The sequence below is a fragment of the Pongo abelii genome, chromosome 2 (assembly GCF_028885655.2).
Source record: "Pongo abelii isolate AG06213 chromosome 2, NHGRI_mPonAbe1-v2.0_pri, whole genome shotgun sequence".
Taxonomy (NCBI): Eukaryota; Metazoa; Chordata; class Mammalia; order Primates; family Hominidae; genus Pongo; species Pongo abelii.
In genome coordinates this window covers 54,960,819-54,981,937 of record NC_085928.1, presented here as the reverse complement: position 1 = coordinate 54,981,937, position 21,119 = coordinate 54,960,819, and the positions used below count along the sequence as shown (strand labels likewise).

The 21,119-nt window shown below is 35.5% G+C and overlaps 1 protein-coding gene across 9 annotated transcripts in view; it reads left to right on the top strand.

The window, feature by feature from the left end:
• ROBO1 (roundabout guidance receptor 1) overlaps nucleotides 1–21,119 on the top strand; it is a 1,183,344-nt gene that overhangs the window by 653,997 nt on the left and 508,228 nt on the right. For 5 of the 9 annotated variants that reach the window (XM_054551657.2, XM_063721864.1, XM_054551658.2 and 2 more), the window contains exon 1: nucleotides 979–1,369. The exons of 1 other annotated variant lie outside the window; for it this stretch is intronic. In XM_054551657.2, coding sequence (XP_054407632.2) covers nucleotides 1,099–1,369 — 271 coding nt within the window. In that variant the 5' untranslated portion in view covers nucleotides 979–1,098. Of the gene's footprint in view, nucleotides 1–978; nucleotides 1,370–21,119 lie in introns of those variants that run through there. 3 more of the 9 variants (XM_054551660.2, XM_054551661.2, XM_054551659.2) reach the window with 1 other exon arrangement.

Genomic DNA, 21,119 nt, shown 5'->3' with positions numbered 1-21,119 from the left:
TAGCTACTGGAGACACAAAATTAATGACCTCTGTGATGTTTCTAGAGGGGCAGTACCTGCATGTACTCACTGGCTCATCCATAAGTGACACACTGTTCACCGAGTAAACATCTGCGCTTCTTCACTGCTCAGAACAAGAAATCTTTCCTCTGTAGATAATGTTAAAGGTGATTCTCTTTAAAGCCCGCAGAACATCAGAACTTGAATGACCTATGGCTCTACATTATTCGATTTAGGAGGTACACTCTTGGTTTTTATTGTGTCTGTATCTGCTTCTCAGTAGCAGACCTATAAACACTGCTCATACTTGTCTTACATATAGATGACAGGTAGAGTGATTGTGCACCGGGGAAATTTGGTAGTATCATTGAGCTTCTATATACACACATACTGCTCCTCTGCTACTCTGAGTCTGGATGTGGAAACTAGAGTGTTGTTGTGCTTAGCCTCCACTCTAAAAATCTGCGTAGGAAAATTAATGTGTAATTTAAGAAAAACAGAAAAAATGCATTTTTTATTTAAGAAAAATAAGCATAGATGAATGAAAATACTTACACGGAATTTGGAATGTTTTAAAATACCCAATACTTTGGAATGTTTTAAAATATCCAGCCCAAAACATCCAAAGTTAGATGTGTTTCAGTCATGCATTCACTGCAGTAAATTTATATCAGTCCTTTAAGATGAGAGATTGTTGCCTTCTGAAAGACGTGAAGTTGCACTGCTTTCTTCCGTGTTTCTCAGAAAAAAGTATGACATTTTTATCATCCTCCCTCTTATTTGACAAGACCTATTTTTCCCCACGTCCTCTCTGCCTCACATGAGGTACAGACTCTCTGGAGTCTGTAATTACCAGGAGATGAAGCGATGATGGGGAGTGATCACAGTCAATAGCTTTGATTAACAATAAGGTAGAACATTAGCAATGCTAGCATTCAGCGTCCCTGCCCTCTCCCTCCTCCATATGCTCTCTCAGTCCGTGCTGGCGGCCTCACAGAGGGCAGTCGGAGCCCTTCGCCAGCTTTGAAGTGCAGCAAAGGTGCAGGCAGGGCAGAGAATTAGGGAAATTAAGGAGAAAAAGTAGAAACTGTAAAAACCATGGTGCTGAGACCTTCGCAGGGCTTAGTGTGCTCCAGGAGAGGCAAGGATGAAACGTGCTGTGTGTTGTCCTTGTGTGTTTTTCTGTCACATGTGGATTTACTTGTGTCTGGACATGCTGTGATCGAAATGGCAACCACTGTTACTACTGTAACCCCATCAGCAGCTCTGGTGTTGTTTCCGACAGACCCTGAAGATGTAGAGAGGGGGAACGACCGCGGGACGCCAATCCCCACCTCTGATAACGATGACAATTCGCTGGGCTATACAGGTAGAGTGTCTCTTTCCCAAATACTAACTTCCTCCTGAAATGCCTCCACCTCCATCAACCATCAACCACCTGTATAAAATTAATCGAATCATCCCTGCTTCCAGCTAACAACCACAACAACTTCTCATTTTTCAAACTTCATTCTGTTCATATCAGATCATATTGCTAAAGTAAACACTTTTAAGAACAGAAATGTACATGGAAACTGTAATCATTCTTATTGTTTTACTATGTTTAATACAAAAGAATGCTTATCAGTCTGAAACTTTGATACTGCTAGTACTTTTAGAATATTTTCTTAGAAATTTAATATTTGACTAAGTTGTTATCATAAAGGAAAAAAACACTACCTGCAAGTAATTTGGATTCAAATTTATCTGTACTTTTTTTTTTTACTCTTGTAGTCTTAAAAACAAAAGAAAACAAAACTCTTAGAAAGAGCGATGTAATTCATAATCACCAACTTACATCTTCGGATTGTGTTTGCATGACTTATTGTTACCTTATGCACCAAAGACTTCTGAAATAGATGCATGTGTACATCAGCATAATAGTGACAAATTAACTAATTGTATTAGAAATAATTGATATATAAATGTGTAAGAATGATCACCCTGGAAATACATGTGTCACATGGAATTTTTTGGTCTAAATATAATTGTATAATTTATACCTCTAACTGAGATAATTTGACTAAAACTTTAGGTAAGGAGAAGGAATACAAGACATCACTTATAACCCACTGAATTAGATAATGTTGTAACAGTGGTCTTGTTGTAAGATCAGCTATTTGTAATGTTCTCTTCTTTGGTCCTTGTTAACACAGTTCTCCATAGACTTTGCTAAGTTGTGAGCTGTGGATAGGTTGTGTGTATATGAGGTGGGGTAGTTGGGGTTAGAGATGATAGAGTCCCCTTCTGTATCATAACAATCATATAGATGACTGTGTTAAAAGAAAAACGTAATTCAATAGGCACGTTTCACTTTAGATAAAATAATAAACTGATATTTTACTTTTGAAGCATCCTCACAGTCTTCATAAATATCACTCTCCAATTTTATTCCTTGCCTACATAATTGTAGGTTTTAAACACTTGAAATAAGTAGTACAGTTAATAAGACCTTTATAAACAACTTTAATATTGGTATATTTATTTTGCTCTTATAAATAACTCATTTGCATTTTTCCTGTCTTCTAACATAAGAATGAGGATTCAAAGACCAACAAATGAAAGTCTATGGGGGTGGGATGGTGAGGGAGTTTGTGTGATACTTTCCCAGAAACTTAGCTACAAAAAAGTTGTAAATGTCATCCCTTAGTACCATCAATACCAAAGAAGTTCATATTTGTGAAAGGAGGAATCCAAGGTAGTATTCTTTCTCAGGGGTATCCTCATTTGCCAATGCTTCTTAGTTCTGTTCCCTTGTACTCACCCAGTCTAAACAACAGCATTGTTTTGATAAAATAATAGGGTTTGCTCTTTATCTTTTGTGGATTTCCCAGAAATTATGTATAAGTAATGAATAAATCATGCTGGAGTCTTGAATTAAGAGAATTTAAAAAACAATGCATTTCAGATTAAATATAGCACTAATTTTTTTCATTTTAATTTTTTCCCTTCAGATTAATAGGTGTCAGATTTCTCCTATTAAATATATCATTAGATAAATTACCATGAGGTAATAAACTTATAAAATTATCTTTATAGTCTGTAATGGAACTGACTTAAAGTATTATAATTTAATGCAAAGTGACTGGAAGACAATCATCTGAATAATCTTGTTCCTGAGACTATAACTATCTTTAACAATCTAGTGCTAAAGGAAGTCTATTCTGTATATTTTGTTTTGGAAAATTCTTGATTACTCAGAAACCACTCTCCTGCTGTAAAAATTTAAAATATTATTTGTCTCTTTTGTTTGCGTGTTAACCATACTTACACGCATTAAAACTCCCATTACAAGTGATAAGAAAAATAAAGTAGAAAAAATAATTTTGGCTGCTTCATTGCAACTGTAAAGAAAGATACCAATTGGCCATATAGTTGAGGAGTAACAGTTAAAAATATTAGTTAAAATTACCTACAGATATTGTTTTATTTTGTGTGCACGTGCATGTGTGTGAATGTGTGAATGTATGAATTCCCTGTACTAGAATCACAGATAATTGAGTAGATAGAATCTTTATATTAGAGAAAATTGAGTTCAGAGGAAAGTGAGATGGCCTGTCTGTCCAGGAACATTTTTATATATTTAATGTAAATTGTCTAGAGTTTAGTATATCTGGAGTTTAATAACCCTGGGCATAGCAGCAAGAACTTTTAAGAAATAAAATATACATATTAAGCAACTTAGAGAATGTACAATGCAATTGTCAGGTAAGTCACTGATATGTGTTAGTTACAAAACATTACCATGATGTTAACAAGCAAGTATATTAGGTATTGTTTGTGGCATCTATATTTACACAATATCTCAAAATGGACTGTGTAGATTTATATATCAGATGTTTATATTTTTACTACATGTTGCTTCATTCCATTGAGGTACAGGCGAGACTTTTCTCCCTCAACCTAACATTTAGTATATATAAAAAAGAAAATAAACCTGTATAGTCCTGGAAAACATTTTTGGGGGGAACATGAAATAATCCCAAAAGAAGAAGATCATTGTTTCACTAAAATTCCCATTTACATTCCCCTAATTATCCTTTTTTCCAATACTAAAAATAGTATAATTTCCACTGCAAGCTAATTTGTTACTACAACATCTGCTCTGATACTTAAGCCATTTGGGACCATCACTATCAAACTGACCCATTTAACGAGAATGCATGGATCTCATATCATACACATATCTTAAAATTTATGTATCCACGAATGATCTAGTGAACAAATGATAATCTCTCATAATAGTAGTTGCTGCTTATATCGTATACCATTCTAAATTGTGTAAGTGATTTAATTGGGATGAAATTTTTAAAATGGAAATAGAGTATCAGGGAAGAAACATATTGATTCCTTTTCTCCTTACCATCTCTAGAAACAATGCTATAAAGCCATGTAAGGTTTTGAAATATTTCAGTTTCACTCTTACAAATCAATGAATGCAACACAATGTCTAAGGTAGCACTGTGATATGTTATTAAAGTGGACTTGGGCATTATTTATAGTGAAGTGGCCCATTTCTTGTTTAACCACGCGTGTCATAAATATTGGGGGTTATTTAACAGTTCACAGGATATAGCCTTTGTCACAAGAACAAGTAAGAAGAGGTTTCAAATCAGCACTTTATTGGGTCAAACATACATCCAAAAGAGCCTGAATATGTAATAATCAATGATTTTTTGAAGAGGCTTCTGAAAGGAACGGAGTGTTTATTGACTGCTGGAAGTGCATATAGTGTTTTACAAATATAAAAAAATTAAGTAATAAATCTAAGAATATTGAAATTTCTGAAATATACATATAATTTATGTATAGTTTCTGGCAAAAACTTTAGACAAGGACACAAAATTTAAAGAAAAATTTATTGATACATTAAAAATTCAGGGAATAAGTGGGTGCTAATGAAATCCTACTAACATTCTTAATCTTTTTACAAAGCAGTAATTAGGAAAGGAATTTAACATTATTCCTTTTTCTGAGTAACAAAAAAAGTCTGTAAATTTGACTTGAAATGTCTAAAATATACCCTTTGTCCCTAATTTTACATACTAAAATAAGAAAATGTCTTCCATCTCCGCAGGTCTGTTTTAAGGAATAGGTGCCTATATTTACAATAGAATATTGGAAGAAATGTGATATGCACATTTAAAATCTTAAAACTAAAGGATTATCAGAGTTTTGTCACTGTCAATTTAAGTAAAATCTAGCCATGAAATGTCAGAAGTTTCATAGTAATTTCAAATAGGGATATTTAGGTCTTCTACCACTCAACACTCGAAGTAAAGTTTGGTAATGATTGTTTAGAAGGAAACAAAATATATTCTCTTATTAAAAAAAAAAAAGAGAAAGAAAGAAAAGGCTTGACAAATGAGTATGTTTGCCCATATAAACTTGAATGCAAACCCAAAACTTGTTTGGTCTCATGCTTAGGAATTTCAACAGGAAACTATTAATTGATGATGACACGGATTCTTCTGTCTCCCTACATTCTTCATTGTATTGCTTCACCATTCAAACTAAGCAAAAACACCATTTTGGCATTTGAATTTTTAACATGTATGGACTGAATCTAATAACCAGTGTTCATTATTACTACATGCGTGCAAGGCCATTTTCTGAGCACTTTACCTGCAACAACTCATTTAATCCTTACAACCCTCTAAGACAGTGCTATTATTAATAGCGACAGGGCCTGGGGTCTGCTTCAATGTTCTAAAAGATAAATAGTTCAAAATTAATCACGTATTCCGAATCTCACAGTCTTGAGTTTAAATGAGTTGTGTCTATAAGCTACATTTGGGCATGTGGTTAGAAATTGAACAGATCCACCATGTCAGATTTGTCAGAAATATTAAACATTATATAGTTAATCATTTTTTCCCATTATCTTACTGTCATTTTATTTGTTAAATTAATAGTGAGAGTTTACATTAGTTTTACTAAGCAAACTATCCTTAGATGAGTCTACTGCAGAGCTAAGTATAATACTGTAAGTAGGACTTTCCTTTTTTGTATGCAATTGATTATTTTTTGGAGTTAATAGTTGCATTTTTTAACATTCTAGATGCTCAGTTATGTCCAGTATTCCATCAATCTGTGATTTTCTCTGACACCTCCCTCATTAAACCCTTCATATTTTTGTCCCAAACCCACTGGTTTCTCTTCAGACCCAAGACTTTCTTACATCACTCTTTTATGTTGGATCTCCTGTTTCTTAGATCTAATTACTTTCTCTTTCCTGGTTTCTTCACTAATTAAAAGAAGCCTGTCTTCCAGAAAGCATATTCAACAAAAGCTTGGAGAACATCAAAATCAAAAAAGTTTTACTAGGATGTGCTTGTGATATTCTGTCCACACTTGCTTGTTGTTGATTTGTTTTCCTTCAACATAGGACACTAGATGGGCCCATTCAAGCTGGAGGACTATTTATTTCAGTTATGGAAAATTTTCTTAATATTTTTATAATAATTTTTTTCATCTCTAGTTTCTCTGCTATCCTTCGGAATTGCTGTTAGTCAGGCAGTGGGCCTCTTGGACTGATCCATTAGTCTCTTGTTTTTCTCTCCTAATTTCTAACTCTGTTTTTTTCTCCAACTTCCTGGGAAACAACCTTTATATTTATTGTCCACCAATACTTTTATCATTGTGCTTAGTACATGGGGATATACAAGGTATACTATCTTTTAAGATCAAAACCCTGAATCAGAGCCGAGTGTGGTGGCTCACACCTGTAATCCCAGCAGTTAGGGAGGCCAAGGTGGATGAATCACATTGGGTCAGGAGTTTGAGACCAGCCTGGCCAACATATTGAAAACCCATGTCTACTAAAAATACAAAAACTTAGCCAGGCATGGTGGCATGCGCCTGTAGTCCCAGCTGCTCAGGAGGCTGAGGCAGGAGAATCACTTGAACCCAGGAGGTAGAGGTTGTAGTAGGCTGAGATCATGGCACTGCACTCCAGCCTGGTCAAGAGAGTGAGAATCTTTCTCAACAAGAAAAAAAAAAAAAAAAACATGAATCACTCATCTGTGGATCAATCTGGTGGCCCCATCATTAGCTTGTCTTTATAACCTTGTGGATTACTAATTTATGCATAACAGGAAATTAATAAACATCTCTTAAAATGAAGATAAATTAAACCATCTCTACTTGGTACAAATCTATGTTGGAAATAAAGTTATCAACTCACATCAATTTAATCAATTGGTTTAGTCTTTCAATAGTTCCGGGAAATAAATATAAATGTGTCAAATTTGTGATTTGTTTTGGGTGACCTCAATTATTAAGAAATTTTGCCAATTCTCTGAAAATATGAAAGCAAGCAAACGAGACAGAAATTAAGATCATGGGTTAAATTCATGTCTCATACTCCCAAAGTCTTTTCCCTAGAATTGAGAGAAAAAGAAAAATGGTTTAATTTTCATAATAATGGACAATAGGTAGTAGACATGCGTTAATTCTAACCTCCTGAAGTTTGCAGAACACAGGACGTGGGAGCTTCAAGTGGATTTGAGCATTAAAAAGTAAATTAAGCTCTAACAACAATTGGAGTCTGTGAAGAACAGTTCAAAGCAGTTTATCTTAATTATTTCTTAAAAATTAAAGGTTAATTGTGTGTTTTCCACAAATTTATTAACAATATTTCTAACACTAAAGTTTCTCATTAGCACTTTGGAGACTTAAACCTTTCCATGTGAACAAATATATATGTATATATTTCTCATTAGTAATTTGATATTTTCCATGTGGAAAACTTGGGAGCTGAACATTTTGAGTTTTTATAGTGGGGAAGGAAAAGCAGTATCTGAACTTAAATAAAATATTTTAAATCTTGATTTTGATAGAAACTTTTCATTTAATTACTTTTGATAAATAGTTTTAACTGTGGAAAGATTGCTTCACTTTTTTTTTTTTTTTTTTTTTTTGAGATGGAGTCTTGGTCTGTCACCAGGCTGGAGTACAGTGGCGGGGTCTCGGCTCACTGCAACCTCCACCTCCCGAGTTCAAGCAATTCTGCCTCAGCCTCCTAAGTAGCCGGGACTACAGGCACGCACCATCAAGCCCGGCTAATTTTTGAATTTTTAGTAGAGATGGGGTTTTACCATGTTGGCCAGTATGGTCTCGATCTCCTGACCTCATGATCCGCCTGCCTCAGCCTCCCAAAGTGCTGGGATTACAGGCGTGAGCCACCACGCCCAGCCCAATTTTTAAAATATGAGCAAAAGCTACAAATTTTAGGGATGACTAGGTAAGTAAACACACACAGAAACACAAAATATACAGGTGTTCATTAGGTATGCCAACATCCATAAGGTAGAATTTATGAAGAATTCAGATTTAAAGTTTTATTAAGAAATTTTAGGGAAATTTAAAGAAACAAATAATACTTGGGTTGTAAGCAGCTACAGTAGTGACTGGCTAATTATTTGGATAATTCAATAAGAATCTTTGTTTACCCAGCAATTTATGCAAGAAAATTAATATTTGGTAGGTGCAAAAGTAATTGAGGTTTTGCCATTAAAAATTGCAAAAAAAACAAAAAAAACACACAATTACTTTTGTACCAGCCTAATATTTTTAGCTGAACTATTCTTCAGGTTGACTGCAGATGACTGGCTTTGGAAACGACTCTACTAACCTAGTAAGACTCATACCCGTCTCAAAAGCCTTCAAAGTAGTACATGCCGATATCATGATGCTCACCTTCCAGTGAGCACACAGCCATGGCTACAGTCTCATCTCTGCACTTCTTTATAGTACTGCTGTGGCCCTATGGAAATCATTGTTTTTATGTTTGTTTTAGTTTTTCAATTCACAGAAAGGAAATATTTGGCAGTCTACACATTTTTCTTGAAAACCAGAAGACAATTGGCTAAGCCTTCCTAATCTCTAATTCTTAGAGAGAATTTTGGACAATGATAAATTTTTCTCCTTGTATTTATTCCCGTAAATATTTTTTCATAGACATCAGTCCACCTTCCATTTATTTCAAAAAGTTAATATTTGGAGGGCTAAGTGAAAAGTACATATGTGTCTAAATAAAAGTAAAACATTTTACTGTTACTTTACATTGCTTGAAAGAAACTATTTAGTCAGCTACAGGTTGGGATTGCAGAGATATACATGGGTATTACCGTAGGTTATGCCACAGCAACAAGCAAAAGTAAGATTTGCATGACAACACAACTTAAGTGTTCCCAGGCAACGAAAGGAAATTTCTTCCTCACTTAGGCCTCCCAGGTCAGGCGCACTCTATTCAACATGATCACTCAGATTCCTGAGGCCAAGAGCTGCGCCATCTTGACACAGGCTTCTGTGACTGCAACAAGTACAATGATGAACTGGCTTTACAGGCTTCAGCAGAGAAGTAACTTCTGCTCTTTTTTCTTTTTGAGATGGAGTCTCTCTCTGTCACCCAGGCTGGAGTGCAGTGGCGAGATCTTGTCTCACTGCAACCACCACCCCCCAGGTTCAAGCAATTTTCCTGCTTCAGCCTCCCAAGTAGCTGGGACTACAGGTGCATGCCACCATGCCCAGCTAATTTTTTTTATTTTAGTAGAGACGGGGTTTCACCGTTTTGCCCAGGATGGTCGCGAACTCCTGAGCTACAGGCATTCCACCCATCTTGGCCTCCCAAAATGTTGGGATTACTTCTGCTCTTTTATTTATCCAAAGACAGTCTTGTGGACATACCTAACTTCAACAGCATAGGGACGTATAATCTACTATGGCTCTGAGAAGAGGAAAAACTAAAAATACAGTTGGCCTTTGTATTCATCACTTCTGCATCCATGGATTCAAAATATCTTTTAAAAAGCAATTAAAAATAGTAATACAACAATAACATTTATACAAACTTTATAATAGTACAGTATACCAACTATTTACCTGGCATTTACATTGTAGTAGTAATATAAGTAATCTAGAGGTAATTTAAATTGTCCTGGCCTGGTAGCTTATGCCTGTAATCCCAGCAATTTGGGAGGCCAAGGTGGACGGATCACTTGTGGTCAGGAGTTCGAGATCAGCCTGGGCAACATGGTGAAGCCCCGTGTATACTAAAAATACAAAAATTAGCTGGGCGTGGTGGTGGGTGTCTCTAATCCCAACTACTTGGGAGGCTGAGGCATGGGAATCGCTTGAACCCAGGGAGACAGAGGTTGTAATGAGCAAAGATTGCACCACTGCATTCCAGCCTGGGTGAAAAAGTGAGACTGTCCAAAAAAAAAAAAAAAAGAGGAACGAGAGAAAGAAAAGAAAGAAAGAAAGAGAGAGAGAGAGAAAGAAAGAAAGAGGGAAAGGGAAAGGAAAGGAAAGGAAAAGAAAATAAGAGAGAGAAGGAAGGAAGGAGAGAGAAAAAAAGAAAAGAAAGAAAGAAGGGAAAAGAAAATAAGAGAGAGAAGGAAGGAAGGAGAGAGAAAAAAAGAAAAGAAAGAAAGAAGGGAAAAGAAAAGGAAGGAAGGAAAGAAAGAAAAGGAAGGAAGGAAGGGAAAGAAAGAGATTAAATTATACAGGAAGAGGTTTGTGGGTTATATGCAAATACTAAGCCATTTTATGTATGGAAATTAAGCACCTATGGATTTTGGTATCTGCAGGGGATCCTGGAACCAATCACTCACAGTTATGGAGGAACAACTGAAATTGGTAAATAGCACTAATCACTACTAGACAAGCAATGTAAGAAACAAGAAATTTGTAATTAGTTCAAAACATACACTACTTCCTTAAGGAAAGAACTTTAACCTCATAAGGCAGTTATGGTGCCATAACTGAATCTACTGAATATTTTGGCTGGTCATTGTACTGTTATAGCAGCCTATCTTCAGTCCTTTCTTCACTTTATCATTGGAAAATAATTTTTTTGTTGGAAGCAATGTTGTGCATGATAACCATATATAGAACAATGCATTCAGTAAATGCACAGATGCTGGGTCTGCTACGCACAGAAGTATGGTAACAAGGAAAGAAAATACATTCATAGAACATCTACCCCAGCTAAAGACAAAATTTACTTGTTTCTTTTCCATGGTGAAAGGAGTTCAATATAATTATTTGGCCACCAACTTGGCTTGGTAGACCTGATATAATATTGCATCATATTGATGGCTCAACATTGCTTTATGCGATGAGCAGACTGGGCTATCAGCAGTATTGGCGGTCATTCAATTTTGTTGAGAGTAATACCATGTGATTAAGCCCATATATAACCTGTATCCCTGCTACCCTGGAAACACTGTTTATGAGCCAATTTTGCAAGCAGTGGGATGCTGGAGGAAGATGCTGAGGGACTCCAAGTAACTATTACTGATTGTTTACCATACCACGTATTTATTTGTAAGTGTTCACCAGGACAGTGATATCTTTATATTTTGAATCATTTCAAAGGATCCATCTCATATCTCTTACCCAGACTTTTTTGTTACACATTCTTCAAAGTTCTCCCCTCTGAACACCCCAAACATTCATTCAGCCCTTAAGCCACTATCCCTGAATCAATCAAAGCACATTTTTGTGTTGTTAGTAACTGCTTGAGCTTTGCCGATGCTAACTCCACTTGATGATGGAATACTTCAGTGCACGCTTTGTAATTTGAAAGATCAGCCATCATCCAGTTCATGATGGTTGTATGATTTGGGGAAAATTTGGGTTTCCTTGATCAGAGGCTCAATCATTCCTAGACCCAAGTTGCAAGATAGAAGATGGATTTCAAAGGAAGATTAATTATTGATTATTTTCCAAAGAGGTCACTGCTTTTTTAAAAAGTCCTAGGTGGTCTATGCTATGACTCTACTATTAGATCTTGCCAGAAGCACCATACCACATCCCAACACTGAACAATTATGTTTCTTGAGGCATATTCCCCAAATAGTAGGACAGCCTTCTCTTGTTCTGCATCACACTCAAAAGTGGTAGCATAATGGGTCCCTTGGTGAACAGAGAGGATTGGCTCACCCAGATGTGGTATATGTTCCTTCCAAAATCCAAAATACTAAATACACAATGCATTTAATGAAAAATGTGAGCCAAAAAGCAGCCACTTGTCTTTCACTTTGGAGAGAATGTCCTGATATGACCAGACCCTGCAAAATTCACAAGAATAGTAGGTAGAATCCTAAATTTCTGTGGGATTTATCTCATATCCATGGAAATGTCGATGCCTTATAAATGCATATAGAGTAATGGTTGCTTACTGCTCACCAAGATCTATGAGCCTAAGTTCACCAAAAAAAGCTGACCGGGATGATAAGTTGGGGACAGAGATAATCAATATCCCAGAGGAATAAAGATGAACAGAAAGTTGATGTAGCTGTTAGGTAAAATAGTGAATATGTGCTACTATACCTGCAAAGCGAAAGCAAAATGTTTTTAGTATTGTTCATTTACTGGAGAGAGAAGCGTGCATTTGCCTGAAAAGTAGCTGCATTTCATGTGCCAAGGTCTCTGTTGATTTTCCCTAATAAAGGGACAGTGTCTGGAAGAGTCTTTAACATTTAAATCTCCACTGGGTTATTGTATTAGTCTGTTCTTATGTTGCTAATAAAGACATACCCAAGACTGGGTGATTTATACAGAAAAGAGGTTTAATGGACTCACAGTTCCACATGGCTGGGAGGCCTCACAATCATAGCAGAAGGCAAAAGGGAGGCAAGACAAGTCTTACATGAAGGCAAGCAAGACAGCTTGTGCAGGGGAACTCCCATTTATAAAACCATCAGATTTCATGAGACTTATTACTACCATGAGAACAGTATGGGGGAAACCACCCCCATGATTCAATTATCTCCACGTGGCCCTGCCCTTGACACGTGTGGATTATTACAATTGAAGGTGAGATTTAGGTGGGGACACAGCCAAACCATATCAGTTATGTGTGCAATAATCATCATTCTCTTGAGACCTGAAAGCCAAACAGTTAAGCTTAATGGGGAGTAAGTTCAGGATAAAGGCCTATTGTGTATTTCAAGTCTTTAAAATTGACTTTTTTTTTTTTTTTTTTGAGGCAGAGTTTCACTTTTGTTGCCCAGGCTGGCGTGTAATGGCACGATCTCGGCTCGCTGCAACCTCCACCTCCCAGGTTCAAGCGATTCTCCTGCCTCAGCCTCCCAAGTAGCTCGGATTACAGGCATGCATCACTGTGCCTGGCTAATTTTGTATTTTTAGTAGAGACAGGGTTTCTCCATGTTGGTCAGGCTGGACTCGAACTCCTGACCTCAGGTGATCCACCCACATCAGCCTCCCAAAGTGCTAGGATTACAGGCGTGAGCCACCGCACCTTGCCAATAATTTCATGTTTTTACAGGGATGTGTTCTTTCATTTGATTTTTAAATTTACTATAGAGTGACAATTCTGAAAGCTTCTTTCTATTAAAAATAAAATCCTCACTCAAGGGGCCATGAAGACCATGTGTTATTTTGCCAATTGCTGATTCGATTATGTAATCGAAAACTGGCAGACTGTCGCAAGATGGATTTCCAGGCACACGGGCAGAGGGACTTAGGATAAAATTGATCTTTTGACTGATAGAACATTAGTGTTTTGGATCTCCAGGTATTAGCAATATCAACTAGCCTGTGTTTCTCTTTCTTCAAATCAAACATCTTGATAAATGGGCTTTCTTTAAAGAAGTTCAGAGAGAAAATCAAAGCACGTAAATTTGATAATGTTTTGTGGGTCCTTTTCACAACCACCTGGCTTATCCCTCAGTTAAGAGTCTCTTTCAAACTTCTACATTGAGTGAGGGCTCACGAGCTGTCCATTAGGTGATAAACCATGACTTTCCAATTTGTGAATCAAGTTAGGTCTTTTTTTTTAACCACAACTCAATTTTTTTCTATTTAAAACTTATTTTTTTATTATACTTTAAGTTTTAGGGTACACGTGCACAACGTGCAGGTTAGTTACGTATGTATACATGTGCCATGCTGGTGTGCTGCACCCAGTAACTCGTCATTTACATTAGGTGTACCTAATGCTATCCCTCCCCCCTCCCCCCACCCCACAACAGGCCCCGGTGTGGGTGTGTGATGTTCCCCTTCCTGTGTCCATGTGTTCTCATTGCTCAGTTCCCACCTATGAGTGAGAACATGCCGTGTTTGGTTTTTTGTCCTTGTGATAGTCAGCTGAGAGTGATGGTTTCCAGCTTCATCCATGTCCCTACAAAGGACATGAACTCATTTGGACCTTGGTAAATCACAGGTATTTGAATTCTAGGAAGTAATAATCTCTAAACCACAGCAAAATAAACTTGGGAGTTCATCAACTACTATGAAAACTATGTTTGCTTTGTCTCTGATCGCTAAGTACGACCATTTTGGATTGACCACTCCATGACCCTATCATCCCTCCTGAAATCAAGGACTGATTTCAGTGGCGGTTACTTCCTAACTCACCCCCAGCCAACAAAGAACAAACACAACAATGCCTTTCAGATGTGCAGGAGCACTTCTCTGGAGTGCAAATGCCTTGTGAAAGGGAATAACTTCCGGACCCTTCAGGAGACAAAGCTGGAAGAGGAGTAAGTATGTCACATACAATAAATCAATTCAAATATTCATATTCTTCTACATCAGTGCTGCCCAATAAAAATATAATCCATGCCACAGATGCAAGCCGCATGTGTCATTTTAAATTTTCTAGTAGTAGCCATATTTCAAAACAAAGTAATAAGAAATGGGTAAAATAATTTTTAAAACTTACATTTTGTTTCACCCAATATAGCCAAGATATTATTGTTTCAACATGTAATCAATACAAAAGGTATTATTGAGATACTTCACATTTTTTGCACTATGTTACACTTAAAAAGAATCTTGCTTTGGACTAGCTAGCCACATGTCAAGTGCTTGATAACCACATGAATGCCTCTCTCGCCATTCTGCCAAAGAATTCCTGGTATCTAAACCTTATTTACTAAAACATCATTTGTGTCTCAGTTTTATCAGTCAATACCAAGCACACAGCTAGAACCATTTCCAGCTGCTTGAACTGGCCCTTGTATCCAGTATCTCCATTAAATGCAACCATAACAATAAATTCAGCTACTTTAAAATTATTTTCTTCTTTTCTGGTCTAGCACAATTAGAATAATATCCTGTAGATATTGTCCAGGTTTCTGTTGATATAAGTTATTAGAAAGCTAGTAAGCCTTCTTTCCCTGGGTTGAATAGTTACAGCTGTGACATGTTGGGGAATGAATATGATCTTTACTCTAAAGGTAATGAGCAGCGATAGAATGGGATACGAGGTGAATGAGTAATTTTTAATGTGATAACTACCTCCAGTTCCCAAAGCGAGGCAGGTCCAGCACCATGCAATAAGAAGAAAGGGCTCTTCCTGCTGGCAAGGGAAAAGTAGTGTAATTTGGGAGATCAGGTATTCAGATTTGTCTGAACCTATCCAGCTAATTCCTTTCTAGTTTTCAGAGTCCTGCACTTTCCCCGATCGATCCTCTAAACTTTCACACAAGAGGCCTGGTTAAGGTAAAAAGTCATTCTATAATGTAATTTGGTAGCCTTAATCCAGCAATGCTGTCACATTTCGGCTACAATAGCCCTATGGCTATTAGACAAAAGAGATTCTCTGTGTTCCTGATTATGCCTGAACCAAGAAGTTAAAACCTGGGTATATTGTTTCTATAAATGAGTCAGAGCAATCAGAAGCAGGTAGCCCACCCAACAGACCTTGTATTCTTTACTAAAGTCATAATAGTCTATTGTAGAAATCACTGAGTTTTCTAGAGGCTTGTATTAATTGGCTCTTCATTAAAGGTGGCCACAAGTGATATATTATGGCACTGTAGCGTCACTGCCAATGTCTCATTTTCAAATTGCATTCGGATTTCATTCACTTCAGATGTGAGCATGGCAGCTCACACCTGTGATCTCAGGACTTGGGAGGCCAAGGTGGTAGGGTCACTTGAAGCCAGGAGTTTAAGCACAGCTTGGGCAACATAGCGAGACTCCATCTACAAAAATTTAAAATTAGCCAGGTGTGGTGGTGCACACTTGTAGTCCTAGCTACTTGGTAGGCTGCAGTGAGAGGATTGCTTGAGTCCAGGAGTTCAAGACTGCAGTGACCCATGATCTCGCCACTGCACCCCAGCCTGGGCACAGAGCAAGACCCTGACTCCAAAAAAAAAAAAAAAACTTATTTCCCTCACTTCAAGTCAATAATCAAGCAGGTGAGTTAACAGATACTAGATTCTCATTCTTGAGATCCTGTGGCCAACAACTAGCATCTGCTGCATGGTGGGCCTCCAGAAATGACAGGAAGTATTTTAAGAAGATTTACTCAGTCAATTGGGTGTTTACAAAATCGCTGGAGAAAGAAAAGAACTTAGGCCTCTAAAATAATGTCTAGAATAAGTCAGCACAGGTAGTCCACCAGAGAAGCAGTCAAGAAATCAGGTAACAAGAGGCCACACAGAAATGAAAATTCTTTAAGTTTGAGCCCCCAAGTTGTCAGTGAACTAGTATTGTATGATATATGTATATTATATAGTATTATATAAATATTATTTCTGAAAGTGTGAAATGTGCCGAATTCACACTCACTGTAATAACTTACATTTAGTGTGTGCACAGCACTGATTATTTGGCATCATCTCATATAATCCTCACAGCAGCTTGGCAAAGTAGGTTTTATTGTCCCCATTTTGTACCTGAAGGGACCGAGTGAGAAACAGATTAAAGCAATTTTCCTAATTTGACACACTATCAAATCCAGGAAATCTGGCTTCTATTCTCAGTTGCTTCTCATACCAATGTAGGGGTTATCTGCAGTAAGCTTCATGTATTATTAATAATTGCCAAGTCAGCATGTATAAGCTTTCAAATTACCGCAGTTATCCAATTAACCCATAGTTACTTTTGTAGCCTTTAGTGCTTCTTTTCAGGAGCAGACTAATGAATTTCAGTATAAATGATTATACAAGTAGGAAACAAAGGTCATGAAAAAATGGAACACCTCATAATAAATGTTACATAAAGGGCTTTTTATTCCCCCAAAATCAGTTTTAAAGATTGACGTCTCAGTAGCCTCCTAGTCAATTTTAATTCTAGTGCTATTCGGTTAGTCCTAATAAAATTTTTAAAAACTAATAATAAAGATATATCAATTTCTTAAGTGTAACGCTTTAGTTTTACAGATGATATAAGAGAACCATGTGTAAGTAATAAAAGTATAAAAATATGCATGGGAATGATTGATAGCAACATCAAGGTGCTAGCTATCTTTGAGAAAGTAGAAGTAGAAAGCAATGAGGAAACAGCTATAGCAATATCTGTAATTATTTTAAAGAGAATTGAAAACAAACCGAAAAAATTGAATAATGCTTCATTTATGTGGTATGTAAATGAGTGTCTATTAAATTTGTGTCATTTTCTGCATGTGTGAAATATTTCACAACTTGAGATAAAAGAGTTTTGAGACATTAACATTAGTTCTTAAGAATTATTACAGTTCTATTAGATTCCATTATATAATACAGCATATGGTGTAAGGCAAATGTTTTATGCCAGCATTTTTAAAACTACTATATAACAGAATTTGAATAAGTACCCCCAATTGACACAGCTATGTTAAAATAAAACCTAAAGAAAAAAAAAACTTTAAGACCCAAATCTTATAAAACATGCTTTTGATGTGTTGGGATTTTAAACATCCATTCAGATCAGACATGACCTTAGTTTTAAAGATACAGTCCACAAACAAATGCCTGTAACTAATTTTTTCTGTTTTAAAAAAAAGAAAGAGGCACTGTGATATACCTTAACCTTAAGACTATAAAGAGCTGCATAAAATACTTATCATTTGATTTATGCTTCAAAATATATACAGCATATAGTTTTTGTGACTAAATATGCTTATTCATTATTTCTTTTCAAATGCAATTTAGATGTTTTCAATTTAAAAAGAACTGGTGGAGATGCACAAAATCCTTTCACAAAGAACTGTACTGAGCCAAATTACCATTCCTAGAATAGGGGTTTGCCGCAGAAATCCTCATTAATAAATATGTTCTGAAGAGACTTTGTCTATTCACTGTATAATTTAATCAAGACATTACTCTAAGACAACCAGAGTTAGGGCACCCTTATTCACCCAGCCTTTAATATGCATATAGTTTCTTTACATTTTAACCTGTTGCTCTTGTATTTGTTTCTATCTTAAATTTCTACTAACAGTAGTGATACACAGAAATATTCACAATTGTATTCAACAATTAAATAATGGTTGTCTTTAAACTAAAAAGGGATGCTTCTAGACACAAATTGTTATTAACATTGTATTTTAATATAATACGTTTCTCTAGAACTTAATTCAAATGGAAGTACTGGTGTGAATGTGCTAACTTTATAAAAAGTAGTTGAATGGACATTAGTTTTTTTTATTTATCTTTAAAGTGACTAAATAGGTGAACAAGTGAATTATGAGAAAAAGTTAATATAGAGTCAGCTTTCAATGACAGAAATGCATTTTTATACAAGTAACTGTGACTTCCCTGTTGTTTCTGCTGTCTTACATAAATGAGACATTTATGTTGATGTATCTTGGGGTACTTTCTATGTATCAAGGAAGAAAAGGAGACAGTTGATCAAAATCAATAACTTTCTAGAACACTCATACTATATTCACTTAAATTCATTTTGCAGGCAACTGTCAGAATCAACAACTTCAATTAAAAGCAAAACATTAGGGATTGCTTAAACAGATCATGAAATAAAAGACCTATGGTGTATTACTGGTATTAACAGCATTCTGACATATGTAAGAAATCATTTGATTATTTTATTAAGAATAAGTTACATTGCTTATATACATTGAGCATCCGTATTCTACTGCAACTAACACAATTTGTTTTGTCAGGTTCAAGGGAAAATTGTATTTTTGATATTAATATTATCTTAACTCTTTATTTCACTGTTCCAAGTGATAATTTAAATAAGCTCTAACAGTTAAGACTTCTCAAACATGCTAGAAATATGTCAATTAATAAGCTTAATTTACTTAATCAATTCAACAATATCAACCAATGTTGGTAAATTACCTGTATTGAGAGTTTTACTGATTACATAAGTAATCACTCTCAATACAGGTAATTTAGAAAATAAAGAAAAACATAAAATACAAAATTATCAACACAACATTTTTATATGCAAGCAGTCCTTTTTAGCCACCTATAATCAGAACAAGCAAATTCTACTTAAAAAGAATTCACACACATAAAAAGGCAAGTGTAAAATTCATTGAGATTGTAAAAGTAACTAGGATTTTATTTTTAAATGAAACAATGTACAAAAAGTAATTTATATGATGCTCAGTAAAATGTATTTTATGTTTGCAACTCTGCTAACTCTTACAATGAAACAATGAATTGAGCATTAATTTTAACACAATTTATCAGATAATCCTTGTATGATAAAATGATATGAAACCCATCGCTTCACATGTGATGCTAATATTATCACAAAAGGGTCATGTGTTTAAAAATTACCTGAACACTCTTTGCGTAGCACCTATTTTGTTATGCTTATGAATTTTTTTCTTTAAACTTGAACTCATCTAACTCCTGTAATTATCCCTTGCCAAGTGGTGTGTGTGTGTGTGTGTGTGTGTGAGAGAGAGAGAGAGAGAGAGGTATAGATAAGCGGTTTTCCGACAACACTTTTATAGGCATCTCTTATTTTGTGAAATCCTGTATCTATGGTAAGCTTTGCAATTTTACCTTATAAATGATATATTTTGTGTTGGCTTCGGATTATTGGATTAGCTGAGCAGAGCAACAAAGACTGACACAATGAGCGGAGATAGATTCTATACATAAGTAGGGAGGAATATTTGAAGGGGACACATTTATAACTTGTGACTCTGTGAATGTATTCCTGTAATAACAACTTTCACTTTCCTGTGCAACTTCACTGCTTTGGATATTCAGATAATGAATATGAGGATAATAATTACTTGCCATTTATCATTATTGTGCTTTGATGTATATATATTTTTAACTTACATTTTTTTTAAGTCTCTGTATTGCTTGCAACCTGATGTACTATGTCATTCACACTCGTATTAACTCAGAAGTAGACTTAAATTTTAATGTAGGTCTAGGATTTGGCACTTACTTGAAACTTTAGGTGTTTTCAAAAATAATTCATTCTTAAGATAATAAATGCACTAAACACAGTCAGTTGTTTATTTAAATTAATATAATACATGAGGAAAGTGCTACTAGAAATCCAGGTATTTCTATAGTTCAGAGCCTGTTCCATAATATCAAAAATACAATTATTTGTCTTGTTTTTTCAGGCAATGTTATGTTCTGAAAGAAAAACTATTTGTAACAATTAAGGCTCATTAAAAATGTTGTTAATTTAATGAACCCCTGAGAATGTGATATCACAATAATAAAAAAATGAGCCGCACTAGTATATTCTAATAAAAAAATGTAGCTTTTTGCTTCCCAGAGGGAACTCATTTGGTAAAATTCTGATTTATAGGCTTTTAGAAGCCTCTTAACTAGCAAAACAAAGATGATATATTTTCATTCATATGGTACATTCCTATTATTTTTAAAGTAGACAATTTGCTTGTTTAAAAAGAAATCATTGTTAAAAGACTATATTGTTTCAGCTAGTCAAGTCTAGTCAAGTTGATTTGATTTTAAGCAAGATATCCAGCTCTGTGAATAGCAATTCTGTTACCATACTAAATTTGTTAGATTTTCCGGGATTCACAAGGACTTTCAATATATACATTACCTTACTTTAAATTTAACAGAAACCAGAAGGGTAGAAACTAGAATCCAAGCTAAGATCTTTGGGGACCTCCAGCAACTTACAAGGACAATCCATTCTACAAAAATAAATATTTCCCAAAGCTGTATACACAGTAGTTGCTTCATAAACACCAATTGGTGGCCATAACCAACACTATGCTGAAATTGGTTAACACATCTTTTAGGCTGATAGCATGTAGCTTTGTGGTATACTCTTTTCATTACATCCACCTGATGACACTAAGGATTTTTTTCAATGCACTTTCCTCTTTCTCCCACAATATCTTTGTTTGCAACAATGCATAA